At 42.6% G+C, this 21,636-nt stretch overlaps 1 protein-coding gene across 1 annotated transcript in view; it reads right to left on the bottom strand.

Moving 5' to 3' along the window:
• Positions 1-21,636, bottom strand: part of MORC1 (MORC family CW-type zinc finger 1) — a 74,692-nt gene that overhangs the window by 38,813 nt on the left and 14,243 nt on the right. Inside the window, exons 6-14 of the mRNA XM_015427334.1 lie at positions 20,082-20,190; positions 17,183-17,327; positions 13,048-13,153; positions 10,218-10,343; positions 9,007-9,083; positions 8,061-8,134; positions 3,379-3,443; positions 1,747-1,890; positions 1,080-1,234 (exon numbers count right to left, since the gene is read on the bottom strand). Of these exons, the coding sequence (XP_015282820.1) occupies positions 1,080-1,234; positions 1,747-1,890; positions 3,379-3,443; positions 8,061-8,134; positions 9,007-9,083; positions 10,218-10,343; positions 13,048-13,153; positions 17,183-17,327; positions 20,082-20,190 (1,001 nt within the window). The remainder of the gene's footprint in view (positions 1-1,079; positions 1,235-1,746; positions 1,891-3,378; positions 3,444-8,060; positions 8,135-9,006; positions 9,084-10,217; positions 10,344-13,047; positions 13,154-17,182; positions 17,328-20,081; positions 20,191-21,636) is intronic.

Genomic DNA, 21,636 nt, shown 5'->3' with positions numbered 1-21,636 from the left:
AGGAATGCCTTTCATGAGCTCTGGTTCATGAGCCAGGTGTGGCGCTTCCTGGGCAGAAAAGATCTGGCCACTGTGGTGCATGCCCTGGTTACATCTAGATTAGATGACTGCACTGCACTCTATATGGGGCTGCCCTTGAAGATTATACAGAATGCTGTGGCCTGAGTATTGAATGGAGTGTAGGGACTGTATCACTCCAGTCTGGCTCCATCTACACTGGCTTTCCATTTGTTTCTGGGCCCAGTTCAAAGTATTGACCTTTAAAACCCTAAACAGCCTGGGACCACCATACTGTAAGGACTTCCTCCTCCCATATGAACCTACCCTGCTTTGGTAGCCCCCACCATCTGAAGCTAGATGGGTGGCATCCCGAGAAACAGCCTTCTTGGTCATAACACCAAAACTTTGGAACTCCCTCCCCAGGGAGGTTTATCTGTTTCCTTCTTAGCAGTGTCATTTATCAGCAGGTGAAAATTTGCTTCATCTGACATACTGCCAATAATGGTTACTGGCCTTCTTATTAGAGGTGCTTTTGTGTTTTTATTTGAATTGTTTTGTAATTTCAACGGTATTTTCATTACTCAAATATTTTAATTTTTTTTATGTTTGTCACTTTGTGGACCCTGAGCAGCTGGAAAGGTGGCATAAAAATGTTTTAAATAAATAAATAACCAGCAATTCTATGGCTTTCTGGAATGGCTATCCACATATTAACATTTAGATACTTATCAACCCATGTTTCATAATGACCTTTAAAAGAGCCAAAATCAGACAGTGTGAATTAAGAATTATTAAAAACAATCTAGCTTGGAGGCTGTATGATCAATCATATGCCTTTAATGGCAAACAGACAGGGTACTGTGACTGGAATTTGTCTATAGACTCCCCCCCGTGTAAAGACCTTGATTTTTTGTACTTAATCACACACCTTTCAAGAAGGAGTTGTAGTGACATCATTAAAAATTGGAGATTCCATGGTGTCAGTACTTCTCCACATACACCTGCATCTATATGGAAGAGTTTGGGGCTGTTTGGGGCTGTTTGACTGTATGAATCAACTTCCAGAAATTCTTACTTACTGATTCCTACATCTTTCCAGTACTGGACGAGATAGCTTTCCATTGATTTCAGCAAGTGGTTGTATTGCTTAACATTGGCAAAGGACTGCTTGTTGTGAGTTGGCTCCATGACGTCTAAGGGTAGGTCGACTATCCCTACAGCTCCAGCACCTAAACTGCAGATATTTTTTTTAAAAAAATGTTAGCATAAGGACAAACATTTTTGTCATAGATATTTGAATTTCCATCACAAACAGGTATTTCTGGACTCATGACAAGCTGTCTTTGTAATGTGTTCCCTGCTCAGTTTATTAATGAGTCACCATTTAGATTTATAATCTGAATTTACAACATGCCCTAATGTGATTAAGAACCTGAAAACTCCTAGCAATGAAAATAAGTGGCTCTCAAGCCTGAAAACTGGCCTTCAGGCAGAGTTAACAACTTCAAGGTGGGGCCTGGAGATCTACAGGAATTCCACCTGATCTCCAGACTATAGATAGAAGTTCCCTGGAGAAAACGGCTGCTTTGGAGGGTGGATTCTACAGCATTATACCCTGAAGTCCCTGGTGGATTCTATGGCATTATACCCTGGAGTCCTGAGGCTCTCCGCCCCAAATCTCCACACATTTGCCAACCCAGAGTTGGTGACCCGACCTTCAAGTGTCAGAAAGGGAGAAGAACTTACTAAGATCCTAGTTTCTTCTGCAGTCCCACCTTCTCAAACATCCGAATCAAACGATTATTACTGAAGATAAGCATTCCATCTCGACTTCTGTCTTGAATGTTAATTCCAAATATTATGAAGAGCGTTTTTGATTTTCTAAGGTTTCTGAAAAGAGAAGACATGCACTTTCAAAGGAGGTTTCCAATTGTGTTTGAAAGTTCCTAACTGCTACCAGTAATTTAGATATATAAATACAGATTTTAAAGCCAATTTAAGCCCGCAAATGTTAAAAAGAATTGCAATCAATCATAAAATAAACATGAATAAGCCAATTTAAGTCCGCAAATGTTAAAAAGAATTGCAATCAATCATAAAATAAACATGAATGTTTTACACCCAAGTTGTATTTTCACAAATCAGTATCAGAAAAAGAAACTTAGGCTGCGGTCACACGGAACAGAAGCCACACAAGTGAGACGGAAAACAGGCGGATTTTCCAGGCGAGATCTCACCAGCACATCTGGGAAGCGTAGCACTCCCGTGGCTCAACCGAGGCTTCCAGCCGAAACTGCGTGGCAAAAAACTAGTACCTCGGAGTTACTAGTTTCCGGAAACTGCGGGGTAAGGGCGGGCGTCTGATCGCGTTTCCGGTGGCATCCAGCACCCACCCATGTCCCCTTGCAAATAAGGTGGGGTTTTTTTTGTCCAAGTCTCTGTGGATGTGCACGCGCACCCAACGGAGCATGCACATTTGTCATGTACACACAAAACAAAAACAGTTTGCCGCGGCGCGCGCTTCTTCGTTGCGCGCCGGCTTGTCCTGTGATCGGCACCTCTCCCTTGCCATGGAACCTCCGCGGTACCTCCACAGGACCTCCACAGGAGGTCTGATCGCGTAACTGCACAGTAGTTTGCCCCAGGGCAAACAGCCACGCTTCTCCCCCGCAGTTTCCTGCCCATGTGACCGGGACCTTAGTTTGAAAAACCAAATTTCTTTTTCTAACACTGATTTGTGAAAATATAACTTAGTTGTAAAGCAGGGGTATTTCTGTTTTTGAAAAAGAGGTGCCGGAACTCTCAAGAGGGAAATGAAGCTTTCAATCTGTATACTGAAAACTCATGAACTTTTAAACATTTTAAAAAGAATTTTGTCAAAGAGGTTCTGGAACGCTGTTCTGGTGCATTCCTTCCAGAAAAAAAATGCTTTACTAAAACATTCATGTTTATTTTCTGATTGATAACTATTATTCTGTGATTTTCTACAATTGGGCTTCTTCCAAGCCAATTTGCAAAAACTTTGTTTTTGTGTTTATTACGAATGCTCTTTTAACAAAAATATTCCTAAACTCTTCAGCCCTGAAATTCAGCCACTCATTAACATTTGAACAATTTCACTGTTCCTGTTGCAAAGTAATAAACAAAACACTGGCCATTTCAAACTCTCATAACCACAGAAGTAACTAAACTAACAGCAGAACTATGAAAACATAATGCTAGAAATATTAACACGTACATCTGTCTCAGAACTGGTTTATGTTTCGGGACACCCCTGGCCATTAAAGGTAGACAGTGTCTATTTTCACACACAGCTAATTTTTTTCCTGCTGCAACAGCAATTTTCACAAAACAAATTCACTCTATGTCTTCACTTGCCTTTGTCTGTCTTTGAGCTTCCTCCTCATTCTCTTGTCATTCCCTACAGCATCACATTCTGCAACCTGAGCAACCTTTGTTTCCAACTTTGGAAAGAAAAAGCAGTAGAACAAGTTATTTTATCACATATTAACTTTAAATAGTTCTGCTCTAAAGTGCAAAGAACTACTATTGGAAATCTGCAACTGAGGCTGGATTATCACTCCACAGAGATTCTGTAGAGCAAACCAGCACAACTTCTTGTGACCCCTGGAGCCGAGCCTAGTCTACCTGTCATATTCTGTGACCTGCCAGTTCCTTGATAACCTTTCTAGGTAACCAGCAAATCCCAAGGAAGTCTATGAGCCACCAGTGATCTGGTATACAAGTGTTTTTAATGTATTGTAGACTAAAGTTACAAGAAGCTAAAGTAATACAAGTTGCTTCCTAATGCAACAAAACAGTCCTTGCAAACCAGGAGAATCATCCGCACAGTGATCCATTCATTGTGCATTGTGGCTATGCGTATTTCTAATTCCCATTTCCCCTACCAGCCCCATGAGACTTCAGAAAAGCTGTTCTTGGAGCCACAGGAACTTTGTGGACTACATGGCATGGGGCACAGGAAACTGCTATGGGTGGTGGGAACTGTGCCTCATTGCCTTCATTTCCCTCTTGTTCTGACCTCTTGCACCAGCAGAAACTCCACTGGCAGAAAAGCGAGGAGGAGTGATGTCATCCGAGTTCCCTTTGGGGCTCCTATGAACCTTAGCATCAGCTTTTTGGAAGTCTTAGAAAAATGCTGGTGGAAGGGAAAGGGAGAAAAGATCTGTGTCTGCAAGCCCTCCTGTGCTTATTACTCACATGATTCACCCCTTTATCACAGGAAGACTCTGAGAACAGCCAATTAGGACCAGCTACGTTACAAAGTAACAGGACTTCATTTGATTGGGATATCTCAATGTGTATGGCCTCCAAATGTCCTATTGTTAACAGTCTTGCAAACCGAGGGCTGTGGCTTCCTTGATTTAGCTAATCCATCTCATATTAGGTCTTCCTCATTTCCTGCTGCCTTCAACTTTTTCTAGCATTATTGTCTTTCCCAGTGACTCTTGTCTTCTCATAATGTGACCAAAGTACAATAGCCTCAGTGTAGTCACTTTAGTTTCTCTTTTTGGTGGTCCATGATATCCGTAAAACTCTCCTCCAACACCACATTTCAAATGAATCAACTGTAGCAGTAGAAAAGAGTAAGAGTCCAGCAGCACCTTAAAGACTAACATAATTTGTGGCAGGGTATGAGCTTTTGTGAGTCACTGCTCACTTCTTCTGAACAGTGACTCATGAACGTTCATACCCTACCGCAAATTCTGTTAGGTCTTTAAGGCGCTACTGGACTTTGAATCTTTTCCAGTTACTTCATGGCTGCCCTTCCCACTCTCAATGTCCTTCTGGTTTCCTAGTTGCAATCTCCCTTTTGGTTGATAATTTAGCCAAGAATGTTTTTTGAACAGTTTCAATTTCTTCATCATAAACCTTAAACCTGTGTAATTTCTCAGTAGTCATTACTTTTGTCTTCTTGATGTTCAGTTGGGGTGGATGTTCATGCAGGATGCAGCCTCCAGGTGGGAACTGGGGATTCCCTGGAAATACAGCTCATTTCCAGACCACAGAAATCAGTTCCCAAGGAGAAAATGGATGATTTGGATGGTGGACTCAAAGGCATTGTACCTAGGGTTGCCAGGTCTCAGTGACATGCTGGCAGGGTGGGTGGGAGGGAGCCTTCTGGGAGTGGGGTGGGGCTCTGTGATGCAATGACATCATGCTCTGGTCTGAGGGCAGAGCTCTGTGGTAAAATTGCCCTCAAACCATAGTGTTTTGCCCCAAAACCAGAATGTTGCCTGCGGACACCACTGTTTGGGGGTGGGGTTTCCCCGCCGGTCAGCTGGCTGGCAGCAGGCCGAATCCCCAAAACTGGGGGATTCCCCACCTGGACCTGGGGAAGGCAACTCCAACTGTGCTCCACTGAGGTCCCTGCCATCTGCAGGCTCCATCTCCAAATCTCCAGGAGTTTCCCAACCTGGATCTGGCAACCCTATCCCCTCCCCCAAGTACTGCCAGTGGCCAGAGCAGACCTGGCCAAGCCTGTGATAAAAAAGACTATGAATTTAGCAATGGTACAGTTCAGTTTCCAGCATGTGCTGCAAACGTAAGGTTCTGTTGTCATTTCTTCCTTCTTTTGTACCTTCAATACAATGGATGGAAGTGGCATGGCGCTAATGTAACAGAACAAGCTGCTATTGTGCACACTGGCTGGTGTCCTTGGGCTTCAGAAGACATAAACTTCATCACAACTGGTGATTGAAAGTGTGAGATATCATACCACAGGGAGCCATTCATTAAATGGCCAATGTATATGATTTCCACATTTTCATATCTAGAATTGGATTTAATTTGTGTTTGGATTTAATTTTTGTTCTTTGTTCAAGAAGCTTCTGAATAGTGTTTACATCTTAACTCAGAAAGCTGCAGTATTAAAATGCTGCAGAGTAATCCCACTAAGGGCTGGTATTCACATCACATTCTTTCCAGATTCGGATCATTCACATGCACGTATATGACAATAAACATAATGGATTCCAGCTGGAACTTAATCCCTATAAAGAAGTGTACAAATGTGTAAAATATAGAATCAGCAGGTGAAAGTGAGAAGCTGAACCCTCCCTTGTTTTCTGTGAACCCACTTTTTAAAAAGACTCCATCTAGTTGAAAAAAATGGCTACTTAAAAAAAGTAGGTTTGAATGGGAAAAATGAGTAGGAAACACCTTCAGTTCCCCCTTCAACAGTCCATATTGTGCTTTTACAGCGTGAATATAAGCAGAGTTATACCCTTTTGAGTCCACTGAAATCAGTGGGCTTAGATGGATGCAACTCTGTTTAGGATTGCAATATGAATCATCCTGCACTGCCACTTTACAGGGAATTGGAAGACCTCGATTGGGTCCTCACACCATCATGTCTACTTGATTTTTTAGCTATAGATCAGAAAAATGTACAGAAATTCGAAGCAACTGGTTGCTCTTGATTCACCATCTGCCCAGCACTTCTATAAATCATCTTGACTGAAACTGTGTCATTCATATTTATGTATATACATTTATATTTATGTACAACACATGGCCCACTGTAAGCATTCTATAACTATGTAGTTGTGGTCTGGAGCCTAGCCATGATTATGGTGGGAATTAGCACTAGTGAACATACCTTTGAATATAAATGATCATTTGTGCAGGCACAATTAGGCTATAATTATCACCCTGGAAGTCTTCTGAAGTGGAAAGTGCTTCCTAAACATTCTTCAAAAATAATTAAAGCTGAAGCCAAGGCAGTTTAATAATGACTTTTAAAAGCCTCAACAATGGTAAATATGCAATTAACATTGTTTGAAAGTCTTTCCTACTGTTTAAAGGTCATGCTAGGCAAAAACTCTAAAGCCTATATTTTCAAGCAATTAACTTATAAGGCTAATGCAGTAGCAAGGCTAAATATGACAAACATTGATGCTATAAATGGAAGTGGTGGGTCAATAGGGGTGGACTACTATAAAGCACAGGGCTACTATAAAGAACTAGAAAATTATCTCGCCCAAGGCCACTGACATTAATGGAGGACAGTACAAAATTGGCACCAGGCACTCCAAGGATAATCCAGTGGCAAGTGTCTGGGGCTGTGCATTTTCAAGCCTCTGGGTCAAACTACGTAATGTGTTATTTAACAAGGCAGGGCCAGGTTGCCTGATCCCAAATTGCTTTCCATGCAACTACAGAGCAGCTGTGGGGAACATAATTTTTAAAGCCTGTGGAGGCCCAATTCAGTTTGGGAACACTATGAGCAGGGGAGAGGCTTCTGCCACCCTCCACTCCACCGCAGTCCTGAGCTGAATCAGACTCCCACATGCTTCAAAAACACCATTTCTCACATCTGTATTGTGGATTTAAGGAAAGCAAGTTAGGTCCAAAAATGTATTGTGTGGTTTGGCCCTCAGACTAGGGTTGCCAAGTGGCACTTACCTTGCCGGCGGGGGACTCCCGTGCGGATCCCGGCGTGTGCATGCATGCGGAAAGTGCACGCCGCATGCACGTCACAGGGAAGTGACGTCATGACCCCGGGCACGCTGGGGGCGGGGCCACGACCATACAAGGGAAAACCATAGTGTTTCCCCTTGTATGGCCGTGGCCCCGCCCCCAGCGTGCCCAGCATCATAACGTCACTTCCCTGTGACGTGCACGCTGGGGCGGGGTTCCCCCCGGGGCCCGATTCCCCGGCGTCGGGGAACAGGCCTCTGGGGCGGGGGGATTTCTGCCCCCTGGGGGGACTTGGCAGCCCTACCTCAGACATATTTTCAGATGCAGAAAGGAACAGGTATGTGCAAGATTCACCTTGGCAGTAATATGAAATCTCTGGATTGGTTTGGCCTGGCATAAATACTAGGGAGTCAGACCTGGCTTTATTCTATCAGATCAAGCCACTGAACTCAGGGATCAACCCTGAAATAGAAAACATACCCAAATCCAAATGTGGACAGCAAGCCCATCTACAGCCTCAGTTCAAGCCTAACAGAGGGTCCCATGCTCATTTCAATGGCCCTTGCACAGTAGGAAATGTCTACAGAACTTTGCAAAGTTCTATTTTTATATCATACCTCACTGTCTTCATGCAAAAGAGATCCTTGCAAATGTTTTTGTCTGTCCTTTGCTTCCTTCTCAACATGTCTGGCTACAAGCATAAGCAAAAGCATTTGTCAAACTATTTTGGAGATTTACTACCCAACCCACAATGCCATTAAGCAACAATATTGTTCCAGCAACACCCATTTGTGGTGCTGGATACCATTAACATTAGTGCCAATCCAGGATGTGTCCGTGTTGCATAAAACAAGTCAGAAGCCAAATCACAGACGTATGGGAGCTCAGCTGGGAGCTGTGTTCTGATCCAACACACCCCCTCCCCAGAAAAACATCAGCAAAGTAAATTCCAGGATCAGAAGCAATAGGCTTCCTCAAACAAGGGTGTTCTCATTCTTGTCTCTATAGTTCAAGCTGACAGCTTAGGGTAGGAAGAAGAAAAGATAAATTAGCCAAGCTTTTGATCACTCCCCTCACCCCAACTGGCTGTATCTCAGCAAGGCTGGGGTATATCAGGATGAGGGATTAGAGGAACCTGACTGCTAACTGATTGGCTGGGAGTTTTCTGTCCCCTCCCCTTAAAAAAATTATGCTGGGTGTAGCTTCATTAGTTGGGAGTCAGCTTTTGATGGCTTCAAGTAGCCTGTTTCTGCAAACAGACACAAACAGGTTGCGAACAGTACACTAATTAATTGGCTGCCTGAAACCACGGGCAAACAACAAGTGAGCCGATGTTTGAGCATCCTTACTCCTAAGCAGTACTGCAAAATACCTCATATAAAGGAATTAAACCAGGTCATTTCTGTCTATAGGTGCAGAGAAGGAACAGTTGAGAAGTAAAACCAACGATGTAGGTACTACCTATTTCTGTTTACAAGTAAAGTTAGCAGCCACTCATAGAACCTTTGGGAACATGAAAAGGAAAATACTTGGTTGTTATTAAGATTACAGGAGACTGCCTACCAGAATTCAGTTCCATTTCTGCTGCTTTTGCCTCATTTGTAGCAACTTGTCTCAATGGTACAATATATGGATATCTCCTATTAAGATACAAAATATAAAACTGAATAGGGCTAGTCTTAAGTGTTATTCATAACAACCCATTCAGAATATTGGGTAAATCATTCCCTGCCTACCCTATGCATTTGATGTAACTTCTGAATGGCAGCTATACACATATGTCCAACAACAGCCTATTTCGGAAGTTGCAGTTTACCACACATATGCAAATAATGCACTACATGCAATCCTCTCAGTGCATGCCACCACCATTTTGTCTGAAAGGGGCAACACATATGTCTGAAGCTGAATATGTCCTGTTGCCCCTTTCAGACAAAATGACAATCATCATGTTGGGACGATCACATGTAGTGCATTCTTCAAATACAAACCAAAGGGCTGATCATGCATTATCCTTATCCCTAAAAAGGGGGGGGGGGGGATATGTGGATTTATGCACAACTTTCTGTGATTGTGCCATTTAGACAATGTTCCAAATGCATAATGGCAAGGTGAAGCAGGGCATGCATGATCCTTGCCCCATGCAGAAAGATTCAAAGGTTTGTAAGTCTTAGTATTGTATAAATTATTCAAATGTTTCTTGAAACAACAAAAGCTGCAGTCACATGACAGAGTGGAATCTCTACATTCACCTGCACATTCAGTACAGCAAAGCCAACAAGAGTTAAGCAGCCTCCTGCCTGTTATGGGCACCCCGCCATTGATCAGGCCACAGCTTTCTTGTAATAGATGAGAGAGCACTGATTTACCTTGCTTAGCCTTGCTTTGTATGTACTTCAGGTTCCAAGATTTGGACTCCATTAAGGAAATGAACTCTTAAATGGCCTAAAATTATTTTGTAGCACCCTTACAGAACAGCCTGAGAAACTTTCACTCAGCAGAAAAATAAACCACATAGAAAAAAAAATCTGCTGTGAGGTGATTATCTTATGCAGAGTGTTTCTTGCTCAGAGGTCAGAAGTGTTTGGTCACAGCTGATTACCTTTTAACAGTCCAGCCTGCCAGGGTGATTGGAACTTGGCTGAGATTATTAATTGCTCTGCCATTCAAGTCAATTTCTTGTCATCGCCAAAAAGAGTAGTTAAATGCTTCCAAACACATTGCTTTGAAAATTTAAACATCTAGCTGTGTAATAGTAAGAGGGGCCGACTCACCTGGGCCTATAAAAGCAGTATGACAAGCGTTTGGTTTCTACTTTCTTGGCTTGAATGAATATCCGCATTCGTGGTTCGAAGTACAGCAGAGCCGTGTAAGCCCTCAGAGACCATTGCTCTGGAATGCTGGCACAGAAAAGTGTTTAAGGAAGAATAACTTAAGGCCCAAAGGGAGAAAATCTACTACATGTAGTGCTTTTTTTTGTAAACAAAAAGGTGCCAGTACATATATATAAAGTTGTGCCCATTTCCACCCATTCTCTCCTCAGGACTTGGGAGAACCCTGCAAAAAGTTGCCAGTACTCAGAACTGGTGAGTCACAACACACAAAAAAAGCCCTGACTACATATAAGAAATTAGGGGCATAATCAGCCATGCCCAAACAAGCTCTGAAGCCCCACAGAGCCCGAAATAAATGCTCCTGAAACCCCTTTAAAAGTAACCTGCAACTAGTTCAAATTCTAGAGAAGTGGCAATTCTACCCAGCTACTGGAGATTTGTTGCAAGGATGTCCATGGAAAAAATGTTTCAGGTGGGTAGCCATGTTGGTCTGAAGCAACAAAACAAAATTTGAGTCCAGTAGCTTATACCCAGAATTAAACTTTGTTGGTCTTAAAAGTGCCACTGGACTCAAACTTTGCCCCAGGGAAAAACACCTAATTGGTTTTTAAGAACAATACCTGCGAATGGTGGACTGAATATGTTACATATGATAGAGGCCATACAATGAAATGTTAAGCAGTCTTACATCCCTCTAAACCCACTGGCTTCAGTGGGTTTAAGAAAGTGTAATTCTGAGCAGGATTGCACTGTTGGTCGCTCTGGTGATTTAAAAGCAGGTGGGCTGGACTTTCTTCTTCTTGTTTACTAGAATCCCCATGGTCTGCTGATCTCTTAAATATACAAAGCCAGAAAGTGCACTCAGGATTTCTTGATGGTTAAGGCATAACCAATGTAATTTAAACGTTTCTGAATATGCATCCTTGCTTAATTTTATCAGAACACGAGATATATCTTACTACTTCAGATCAAGCAATCATTGAAAGAATCCCAGGAACAAGCAGGCTCTAGGCAACCTTGGAAATAAGGGCTTTTGTCATCTATGAACCCTGATATGCTTGGCCCACCTAGTAAGGCAAGTGTAAACATCACCAAATCATTGAACTGTCAGAATCAGCCAGCAACTGTACTTTTATTTTGTTTACTAAATGCTATATTTCCATTGTCAACCCCCCCTCATCTAATTCTGTGTATGCTAAGAATACACTTTAAAGAACTGGAACCTAGCCTTCAGGGTTTTTTTTAGGCTTCTTGCTAGCTGCTCAGGTCGCACTACTGGAAAGGCTGAGAAAAGAAGGCAGTTGTCTTGCTGCAGACAAGAAGGTTGCCTGGTTCTCCCTCCTGCCTTTCTCTCACCCACTTCAGCCACTGAGATTGATAGGCTGTTCTGGGGCAGTTCATCTGGGTTACAAAGAGTTAAGCCTCCCAGTTTGTGGCAGTGTTTGTGTCCATGTATTTAAATGCTTAAGCATTTATTTTTTATTTATTTAACATTCAACTTTATATCCCGCTCGAACCCCCTTGTCAGGGGGGTCTCTGAGAGGCTTACAATTCGGTGCTAGTCACCATTTTACTTCCCTGACTAAGGCCACATATTTGTATGGGATGGGGAGACCTACCGGCACCCCTATGGTGGTGGTTGGTAGTTAGTGGTGTTCTCCTCTTCTTCCTGTTGGCTCAGGCGGTTTCTCAGGCGGGACGCTCTCCTCGGCCCCTGGCGGCAACCTCCCTCTCTCGAGGCACGCAACTTCCCACCTCCTTCCGGTTTCAGCTGCGTCCTTTTCCGGCTCCACTGTGCCGGCGCTTGGCGTCATCGCGGCCCTCTCCCGACGGCGGTCACTCGATGTTCCGTCCTCTAGCCACCAGGGATCGCTCCTTCGGTTGCGCCCGCTCGCCGCCGCCGCCACCTTCACGCCATCCAAGCCGGAGCTGATGTCTTGCCGCCGCCATCTGTCTTCAACCACCACACAGGCAGGGTGCCCCCCACCCTACTAAGAGTGGGTACCCATTTATCTACTTGCAATTAAGTTGCTTTCGAACCGCTGGGTGGGCGGGAGCTGGGACAAGGGTCGAGAGCTCACCTCGACCGCGGTGGTACTCGAACCGCCATAGGGCTGCTCGTATGATGTTACTGAAGCAGGCATTTAACTGCCTGCGCCACCTAAGATGCATGACCCATGCATCTTAGGACACCAGAGGGGTTGTGTTGGGGAGGTAACAAGGAGTACCTAATATAGCAACACTGTTGAAGCTAAATGGGTATGGATTTCATAAGCAAGGACCTCATCACCTTTGCACTGCTGGCACCCTACCCCATCTAGGTTGGTAACAGGAAAGCCAAAAAGAAAGGCATCTTCTGTATTTATGGGGCACTGGGAAGAATGAGGATGGGCTGGTTACCACAGGTCTAGCCACTGTGAGACATAGTGGGCAGGAGTATACTGGAGCATGCTTGTTTGTGTTGTGCACAGTACAAAGTTTGGGGGCCTCTGCATATTCAGAGTGCAACCTTAAGTAGGTCTACTCAGAAGCAAGTCCCATTTTATTCAATGGAGCTTACTCTATGAAAAGTGTTCTCTGAATCGTACTATCAGAGCTTACTTTTTTTGGCATTTTCCAAACCATTAGTTCTCCTGCTTAAAAAACGCCATGGGGGGGCATTCTTATTTGGGACCACAACATGGGGGCCCCCAAATGCCCCAATCAAATTGATTTTAAGGAATATTTTTATTTATGCTCTTTTTTATATTATGATAATAATCAAACTTACTTTTCATGTTCTCCGGCAATCAAAATATCCGCTTCATCTGTCTGAATGTCAAGTTCTGGCTCACCACTGAGCATGAGTTTCAAATTGTATATCACCACCAGAGTTCCTAGATGTGAATGTTAATATTGATAACCATCTACCCATTATTAAAGGTGTCAATTAAAATGGGTAGTAAGAGACAATGTAGTAAATAGTTACCACCGTCAGGGTCTATTCACAGGATAACACTCTTTTTAAAAAATTAATCTATACAGCCACCAGATGTTTCTGAACTGAGTCCATTAGAGGTCAGACTCTGTAAGAAGGCACACAAGTTTCCATGGAGTTTGCAACCAGCAGTTTCCAACAGGGGTTTCTAACAGAGGAGTTCAGCAAGGGAGAAGAAAACCCCTGAAGTCAGTTTCTCAAAAAAGAGGACATACAGGTTCTGCATCAGCAAGAAGGCCACTGTAGCATATTATCCTTCTTGCAATGGATAATATACACAGATTCAGCTGAGTACCCTACTTCAACCTAAAACACTTTTAGACAACCAATCTGGTTATGGAGGCAGAAAGCCAGAAGGGGAGTCAGGACTCGCCAGTGTTTTGCAGGGACTGCCACATATAACCTGTTCACTGGTCAGAAATCATGGGTATGTTCTTGATGCATGGAGCTCTAGGCATCTCAATGGTACTGCTATAGAACTGAAGCAGAGGAAGATTGTGTGGCACTCCTAAGCAGGTCTACTCATTAGAGTTCTTCTCATGTCTTTGCTTTTCCACAAGACATCAGGGGGTGGCACTACTACACTCTCACCCTCAGAGAAGTACCTGAGAAACTAAGGTCACTGGCTGAGGAAGACCAATGGGACCAGGCCTGACATGGCAGAGGGGCCAGTGGCCACCCTGTCAGAACCTGCAAGTGAAACCTTGCCACCGGCACTTGAGGTACCCACTATGCATCCACTGTGCAGGTCTTGAGCCTGGGCCCACAGCCCACAGGAATTCCCTCTCTGCAAGAACAGCACTGACAGAAGGCCTGGGCCAAAGTGGCCCTAAGAAGTACAGTGCCAGACTGACAGCATACAACATGTTCTTGGAGCCAAGCAGTAAGGTTCATACTCATTTGCAAGATTCTGGCCACAGCACAGCCAGGCTCTCACCACCTGCCAGCAGTGCAGCTCAGCTTGATTACTTCCCAGACTATTTAGGCTCAGGCTTGGGAAGACTGCCTTGCTGGATAAAACTGGTCCACTAGGTGCAAGCCTGTGCACCAGCTCCCTGTCTTCAGCCCCTGCTCCTGGCTGCCAGCACCTGTCAGTGCTCCCAAGGCCTGCTATCTAGACCCAAGGGCACTGCTCCAGGGGAGACCTGACTGGGCCTGGCTGCAGAGTGCAGGACCTGCCATGTGTAGAGACAAAAGGGTCAAGTGAGATGAGAACAGATGGAGCAGGGAACATGTTATGGATGTCTCGGTCAATGCCAATGGGATCCTGTCGTATCAATGGGGTACTGTATAAGCACTACAAAGAGGGAAGGGAGGGACACGATGTAGGAGGTATTGCTTTGTGTATCAAAGAAGGCACAGAGTCCTCTGTCAGTGTTTCTTTGAACATCTTGCTTTCTCTCTAGTTCATTTTTACCCTGCCCTTTCTCCAAGAAGCTCAGGGTGGCATACATGGTTAGTATCCTCCCCATGCTATCTTCACAAGAACCCTTTGAGGTTAGTCTACAAGGGTGTGACTGGCTTAAACTCACCCACTAGGTTTCGTGGATGAATATGGATTTGAGCCCAGATCCTAGTCCCACACTGGCCATTTGAGACAGAAAGTTTTCACGTTTCAGAGTAGTATGTGATTTTATTAGGAAAGCACAGCAAACCATGTTTCTCAGAATTTAAGACCTTTCCTGGTTCTTAAACATGCTAATATTTCCATAAGCAGCTAATTTCCAAGAGGATCAGGGTATTTAATTGAACATTGGTGGTGAGGGTCTAGTAGCACTGGTGCCACCTACTGATGTCTTGTAGAAGAGCTAAGACATGAGAAGAACTCTAATGACCTACTCCCTCTGTTGAGTGCAACAGAGCACTCCACTTACCACTTATTTTGCAATACCACTCCTATTTATCTCTGGACTTATACATAGGAATGAAAGGAAAAGCACCCCCTGTAGCCTTTTTCACTATTCACATGGTAAGGAGTCATTTGCCTCATTTCATGTGGGATGAACAGGCATAGTTGGGGTGGGAGTTCCTTGGGATTTAGGGTCACACTGGGACCACTGGGAAATTCCTGGGGCCTAGACTGAGCTCTTGTCAGGTCCCCAGCTAATTCACTCTCCACACACACTATTAGCAACATAATGCTTTATTAGAGATATGATGCTGTGGGTTCAAGAGCTCTTGTTAAGACTGAGGAAATTCATGGGAAAATACAAGATACAGGTAAAAGCATAAAATTCCACATTCATACACGTCATGTCTACCCCTCGCGTTACTATGGCAACACAGACAGATATATGGTGCCCCATCTAACTAGGCTGGCAGAGAAAGGTACTCCAAGGCCAGTCTCACAGGAAACCTACTTGGGGTTCTTCTTCAGGAAAATTACAGTATCTACTCCCATGCACTCCAACAACATACACCCCCCCTCAGGAATTCAAAATGACAAGCATAGGTAACAAGAAATAGAACTTAAAGAAATTTAAAGTTAGCCTGAGCTTGACAGCTCTTGGGCAGCCAACTGCGTATTCCTTCTCTAGTATCACTGCTGCAAACTGAAGGCCATGAAAGACATGAATTTTTTCCTAGGTTCATTCAAGTGTATCTGCTTTCACATACATCTGGGACAGCCAGATACACACACAGCTATTGCTCCCATTCTCAAACAACCACAGCTCTGCCTTAGCTCCAACTTTTTTCCTCTTATCATGTAATTCCAGGAGTCATAGCATCTTTCAGAATGCTCTGTAGGGACATTAAACTAACTAGGAAAGAAGTCACAGTTTAGTGCTGTGCTTGCCAACTTTGGGGTAAAGATTATACACACACACACACACACACCTCTATGTATTTCTGGGGCATGTAAATATTTTTTTCCAATCTCTCTCTCGTTCAGTATCATGTTCAAAAGAACAGAATGTGGTATATCATGGACATTCAATAAAATGTTTGGGGAAAACTGTGCCATCTAGCAGTTTACATGAACTCTAAGGAGATTACAAAAAAACAAAACACAGAATTTACATGACATGCTCTAGAATTCAGTTCCTCTTGTCTGGGGCAGAGCTTATGAATCACAATCAAATGCCTGGGCAACCCTGTGGACAGGCAACACACAAAATATAAAATACTGAAGGACAAGCCAGAGAACACAAAACTGAACCAACGGCTTACATAACATTACATTACTATTGACTCCTGGCTTCATTGAACTTTTCTGACCAAGCAAGAAAGGTACACAATTGAATCATTTCTACTGGAAAGTGTACCTGACCATGGCAGTAAACTTTCAAGAATGAGGCCTCTGATTAATATCTTTGCCTTTGGTCACAGAGAATTATCATATATAAAAACCTTTATCCTGGTCAACTTATAAGAAATGCTTGTTGTATTGTAATGTCAGGAGCCATTCCTGTAATATCATTTGTTTGACCACTGAGGAAGGCCAATGGGCTGAAGAGTGTCTAGTCAAGGTCAATAATGGTAATTTCTGGTTGTCACTGAACATTATCAATCTTAACTGAGGCTACCACAAGGGCCAATTATCTGTTTTTAATTTACTATGAATACACGTGTATTAATTTACTTTGAATACATGTGTATTTTTATGTATCTGTTTATATTTTTTAATTTTAAATTTGAGTAACAGAATCATTGGGCCCATATATTCATATCTTCTTAACCTTTAGGTACCTAATTCATTTTAGTTTGGGTTAACCCCCCCTCCTTTTTTGACTACCAAGGGAAAACATCACACCTAGGCTGCAGTCGCACACACTAAATAATCCACTTTCAATGCACTCTCCAACTGGATTTTGCCAGTTCACACAGTAAAAATCCAGTTGGAAAGTGCACTGAAAGTGGATTATTTAGTGTGTGACCGCAGCCCTAGTTTGATCTTGAGTGATAAGACTTTGGAGGGATAACTCACCCCTTTCTCCATAGATAGCATCAAACTGCTTCATCAGTTCAGCTTCACTCTTAAAAGGAGAATATTTACAAATGATAGACAACTCAGGACCATCCATTACTGGCTTTCTTATACTACTTGACCATGAAGGTATTGGAATGATGACCTATAAAGAAAAACAAAATGAAGGAAAATGGCTCAATTTAGGGATATTCAAGGTCAGCAGAAAGCTGGGGGCCTATTGCTTTATTCTCCCATCCTCTCTTGAGTGACGCAGTTTGCTTTTTCCTTTACATCTAAGAGATGAGAAGTACTGTCAAAAGTGGCAGTGATGATCATCTGTTCTGTAGTGCATGTGTTATGTATATGCCCTCTGGGGTTATTTCCCTTTACAGCCTTTAACATGGGTAGAAGGGCAAGTCTATGAACAGAAATCTATTTCTGCTTCTTGGCCAATTTTGCTACACCCCAGATTTAATTAGCTGAACTATGTAAGTGATAATTTCAGAAGCAAAAGAAGTCTTGTCTGTTTATGAAAATATTTACACCTCAATTTTCCTATAGCTCTAGATGGCTTACAAATTCAAATCACAAAGACTACAACGAAACCTCATCTAACCTCCCTCCCTAAAACAATGCCTACAACCCATTGAAAGCTTTATCAAAAAGATTAGCCTGCAAAATACTTCAAAGGATATGACAGAAAAAAGTACAAGCTCTCTTTGACTATCTAAATGGGGGAACAACCAGCAGGCGGCAATTGCAGCACAAGGACATATGAGAGAAGATGGTCCTTGTAGTACCTCAAAGAATAACAAAAAATTGCCAGCATAAGCTTCATGCACTAGAACCCACTTCTTCGGACTCTATGAGCTGGTCCACTTTGCATTTTGCGAAATGTAATGATGTACATGCAGATTTAACCAGGAAGAAATACAGAGATCACACACTTGTTAGGGTACACTAGTTAACAACTGTAATGGGCAGGGGAATCACAAGTTTTATTAAGATATTCATTTCTATCTATGTATATGCTGTCAAGTCACAGCTGACATGCTACCCTCAGGTTTGCCATTGCCTTCCTCTGCAGAGCCTTCCTTGGTGGTTTTCTATCCAAGGGAGGTATTGTTAAACCTTGAAATGTATCCCAATTCATGCTGGAGTTGTTACTTACAGCTCCCTAGGGTTACAATGCACTTCTGGGTTTCTCTGTGGGAGTGATGTCACACTTTTGGCCCAGTGGCAATTTTTAATTAAAAATTTTTTTTTGAGAACCAATCCATTGTATTATCAGTGAAGCCCATCCCAGATAAATGCTTCTCTCTCACAGGCCATGGGTGGGAAGCCATTTCTGCTTGCAGACTTGAACATTCTGTTTCTGACCTGAGAGATTCTTCAACAAAATAACTTCAAAGGAAGACTCCAGAGAGAAACTTATTTTGAAAAGTCTCCTTCAGGTACAGCCTAGACTTCAATGCAGCTATCGCAAATAAATGATGTCAGAATTGGTAACGATAAGCTGACCCACATGACCTTTTTCTCCCAGTAGTTTCTGAAAAAGGAATTAAGGGCTGCATTCAGACGTGCATTTTAATCCGCTGTTGCCCTGCCTCTAATTGATACAGGGTATTTTGTAACCAAGAATACTGATCAGACTCACCCCTTTTAGCACTCTTCAAAGTGCTTTTACCCCATTCTTGATCAATCAGATGCCTTTCAGACCCAGCAGCCAAGAAGTGTTGCTGTTGGCCATTTTTAAAAATAGTTTCTCCCACATGCCCACAAGCACTGATATGCCTCCTGGCATATGTAGTTCATGGGGCTGTTGGCCATTTCTAAAAAAGTTTGTCCTCTGGACATGTGCACAAGCGCTGATCAGCCTGCTGGTTCATGTAGTCTCCCTCTCTAAACTTTTAAATTTACCCCTTCCCCAAAGCACAGGGGCATCTTTCTTTTAAAGTTTTTATGAAGAAAACAAAGTTTAGAGCAGCCCCTGTAGGACAGGGGGAGAGAGAGGGGTGCGAATATGCAGTCATGCGCACTTCACTAACAGTAAAAAAATGGCAGCTGAAAAACAAGAGACCAGTCAGACCTGCCTGATGGCTTGGGTGTGCAACAGAGTGATCAGACAACAGGAAATCCAGTTTGAAACCAGCTCAGCCCAAAAGGACCGGACTTTCACAGGCATCAAATAAACACACAGTAAGGGGCGGGGGGAACAGGACACAGATGACTGGGGCACGACAGACAGATGTTGCTGTCTGACTGTGCATTTTAAATCTGTAAGGGAACAGCAATGGCAATGGATCAAACCGAATGTCTGATCACAGCCAAAGAGTCCACATGTACTTTGCTTTCTGGCATCCACTGAAATAATGATCTGGATTTTTATGCAGAAAATCCATACGGGCCTGAACATGAAAAAACCCCAACAAAATGTGTGGCATAAGGGGAAAAGTAATAATAGAAAGCATAGAAACTGCCTTTTTCAAAGTCTTCTTTAAATGTAGACTCACTCCAAATCAGTTGTAGAACTAGTCTGCTCACAGTAGATTTTGTGGAGTTTGTGACATAAAATGTTGCCATCATAAATTATCATTTTATCTAAGACGAAAAGGTTTTTGAAACCAGCCAGCCTGCTGTCTCTGATGAATGGCTGATTTCATATGACCTAAACAGACCTTAATCCATTTTCTTTTAAACTAGCCATTGCCACATAGTAATAGGAGAGCAAGGGATTCAAAACACATATTTTGTATTCAGTGACATTCAGACACTTGGTAACCGGATTTTGTATGTTTCCATGATCGGGTGAGATCAGTATATGACTCTGTAGAGGAAAAATGGTACATCAATTACTTTTGGATGTATTATAATCAATTAAACTAAACTAAATATATATATATATATATATAATCACCTCAGTGAGACCTTCTGTCTCACAAAACGTCTGAGAGAAAAGAAGGCATGTCATGGTACTCTCTTTCTTTGTGAATAATATGAAGTCTTTTCCTATTCGCATGGCTCCGCTATAGTCAGGACATGGGAAAAGACAGATTTTTTAATAGTAGTGTTTTTTGTATATTAATATGTTTAATGCAATGTTAGTATAATATAAAAACAAAGTGGGTATTCCTGTTATTTGACCGGAAGGAATTTTACCTCTCACAATCAATACTGTTTTCCATTCTTCCCCATGCACCACATAGAATTGGGAAATACACTCAAAATACGTAGTTATCTAATTTCCTTATAAACCACCTTCCAATTTAAACATTTTGCAGTGTGAGTTTGCCACCATCAACACAGAATAAAACTAATAAACCCCAATAAAATCACTTCAAAATATCAGTAGCATCCAAACTCAATCTACAAATTCCCCCATGAGCACAACTTAATCCAATAGGCCAACTTAAAGGCCCTCCAGAAAAGGGAATTGTTGAGATCTATCCACAAGGCCCTTAACGGAAACTCCTGAGTTCTCAGCTCCTGAGGGAGTGCCAGGGCCAGGGTACAGTAGCCGAATAAATCCTCTTCCAAGTTCCCACCAGCTGAACATCTGCTGAAGATGGTTCCTGGAGAAGACTGATCACAGTTTGTAGTCTGGTTGATACAGGGTAAAAGTCATCCTTCAGGTACTCTAGGCCTGAGCCTTGCTGAGACATTTGGACCAATTGAAATTTCTGAGCCATCTTCAAGGCCAGCCCCACACATTGTGTTACAATACTCTCTTTAGACATACTCATTTTAAGACAGCCAAGAACTCAAAACCATTTTAAGGTGCCATACATTCGCTACAAAGTAGGACCCTCCATGTTCAGAGACAGTAAACCTCTGAATATCCATGCCAGAAGGCAACATCAGGGGAAGGCCTTGGCCTCTATGCCCTGTTGCTGGAACTCCAGAGGAACTGGTTGGCCACCATGTCAACAAACAAGAAACCACTGTGATCAATGACAATGACACATTTGATAAATTTTGCATTGAAACATTGTCCAACTTATTCATTATCTCAATTTTACATTAAAACAGAGTCCAACTTATTCATTTTCTCAACAGAGTCCAGCATTTTCCTCTCATTACTCGATGAGTACACTGGTTTTTACGCTCATTTCAAAGGTCTTCCTCAAGAGTAATCTTATAAAGTTCTTATAGAGTTGGAAGGTGTTTTCTTCTATGAATTATCAGTTCCATTGCATTTCTTGAATAGGAGCAAGCCAATAATTTAAATATCTATTCGTAGCAGCCAGTCCATAATTTTATGTGGCAACAAGCCTACTTTAAATTGGCTGGCATTTGCTCTCCATTTCACATTGTTGGCCAGGTAGCTCTCTGTAAAGTGAATGCATTAGGAGTTGGAAGGTGTTTTCTTCTATAAATTATCCTGTAAAAAGCATATTTATGAGGAGTAGAAACAAACATGAAGCCGAATGTAATAATATTGTTATCACTTATAACTATAATTTTAAACTTAC

The sequence above is a fragment of the Gekko japonicus genome, unplaced genomic scaffold, assembly GCF_001447785.1.
Source record: "Gekko japonicus isolate JY-2015 unplaced genomic scaffold, Gekko_japonicus_V1.1 scaffold1838, whole genome shotgun sequence".
Classification (NCBI taxonomy): domain Eukaryota; kingdom Metazoa; phylum Chordata; class Lepidosauria; order Squamata; family Gekkonidae; genus Gekko; species Gekko japonicus.
This window is presented reverse-complemented; position numbering and strand designations above follow the sequence as displayed.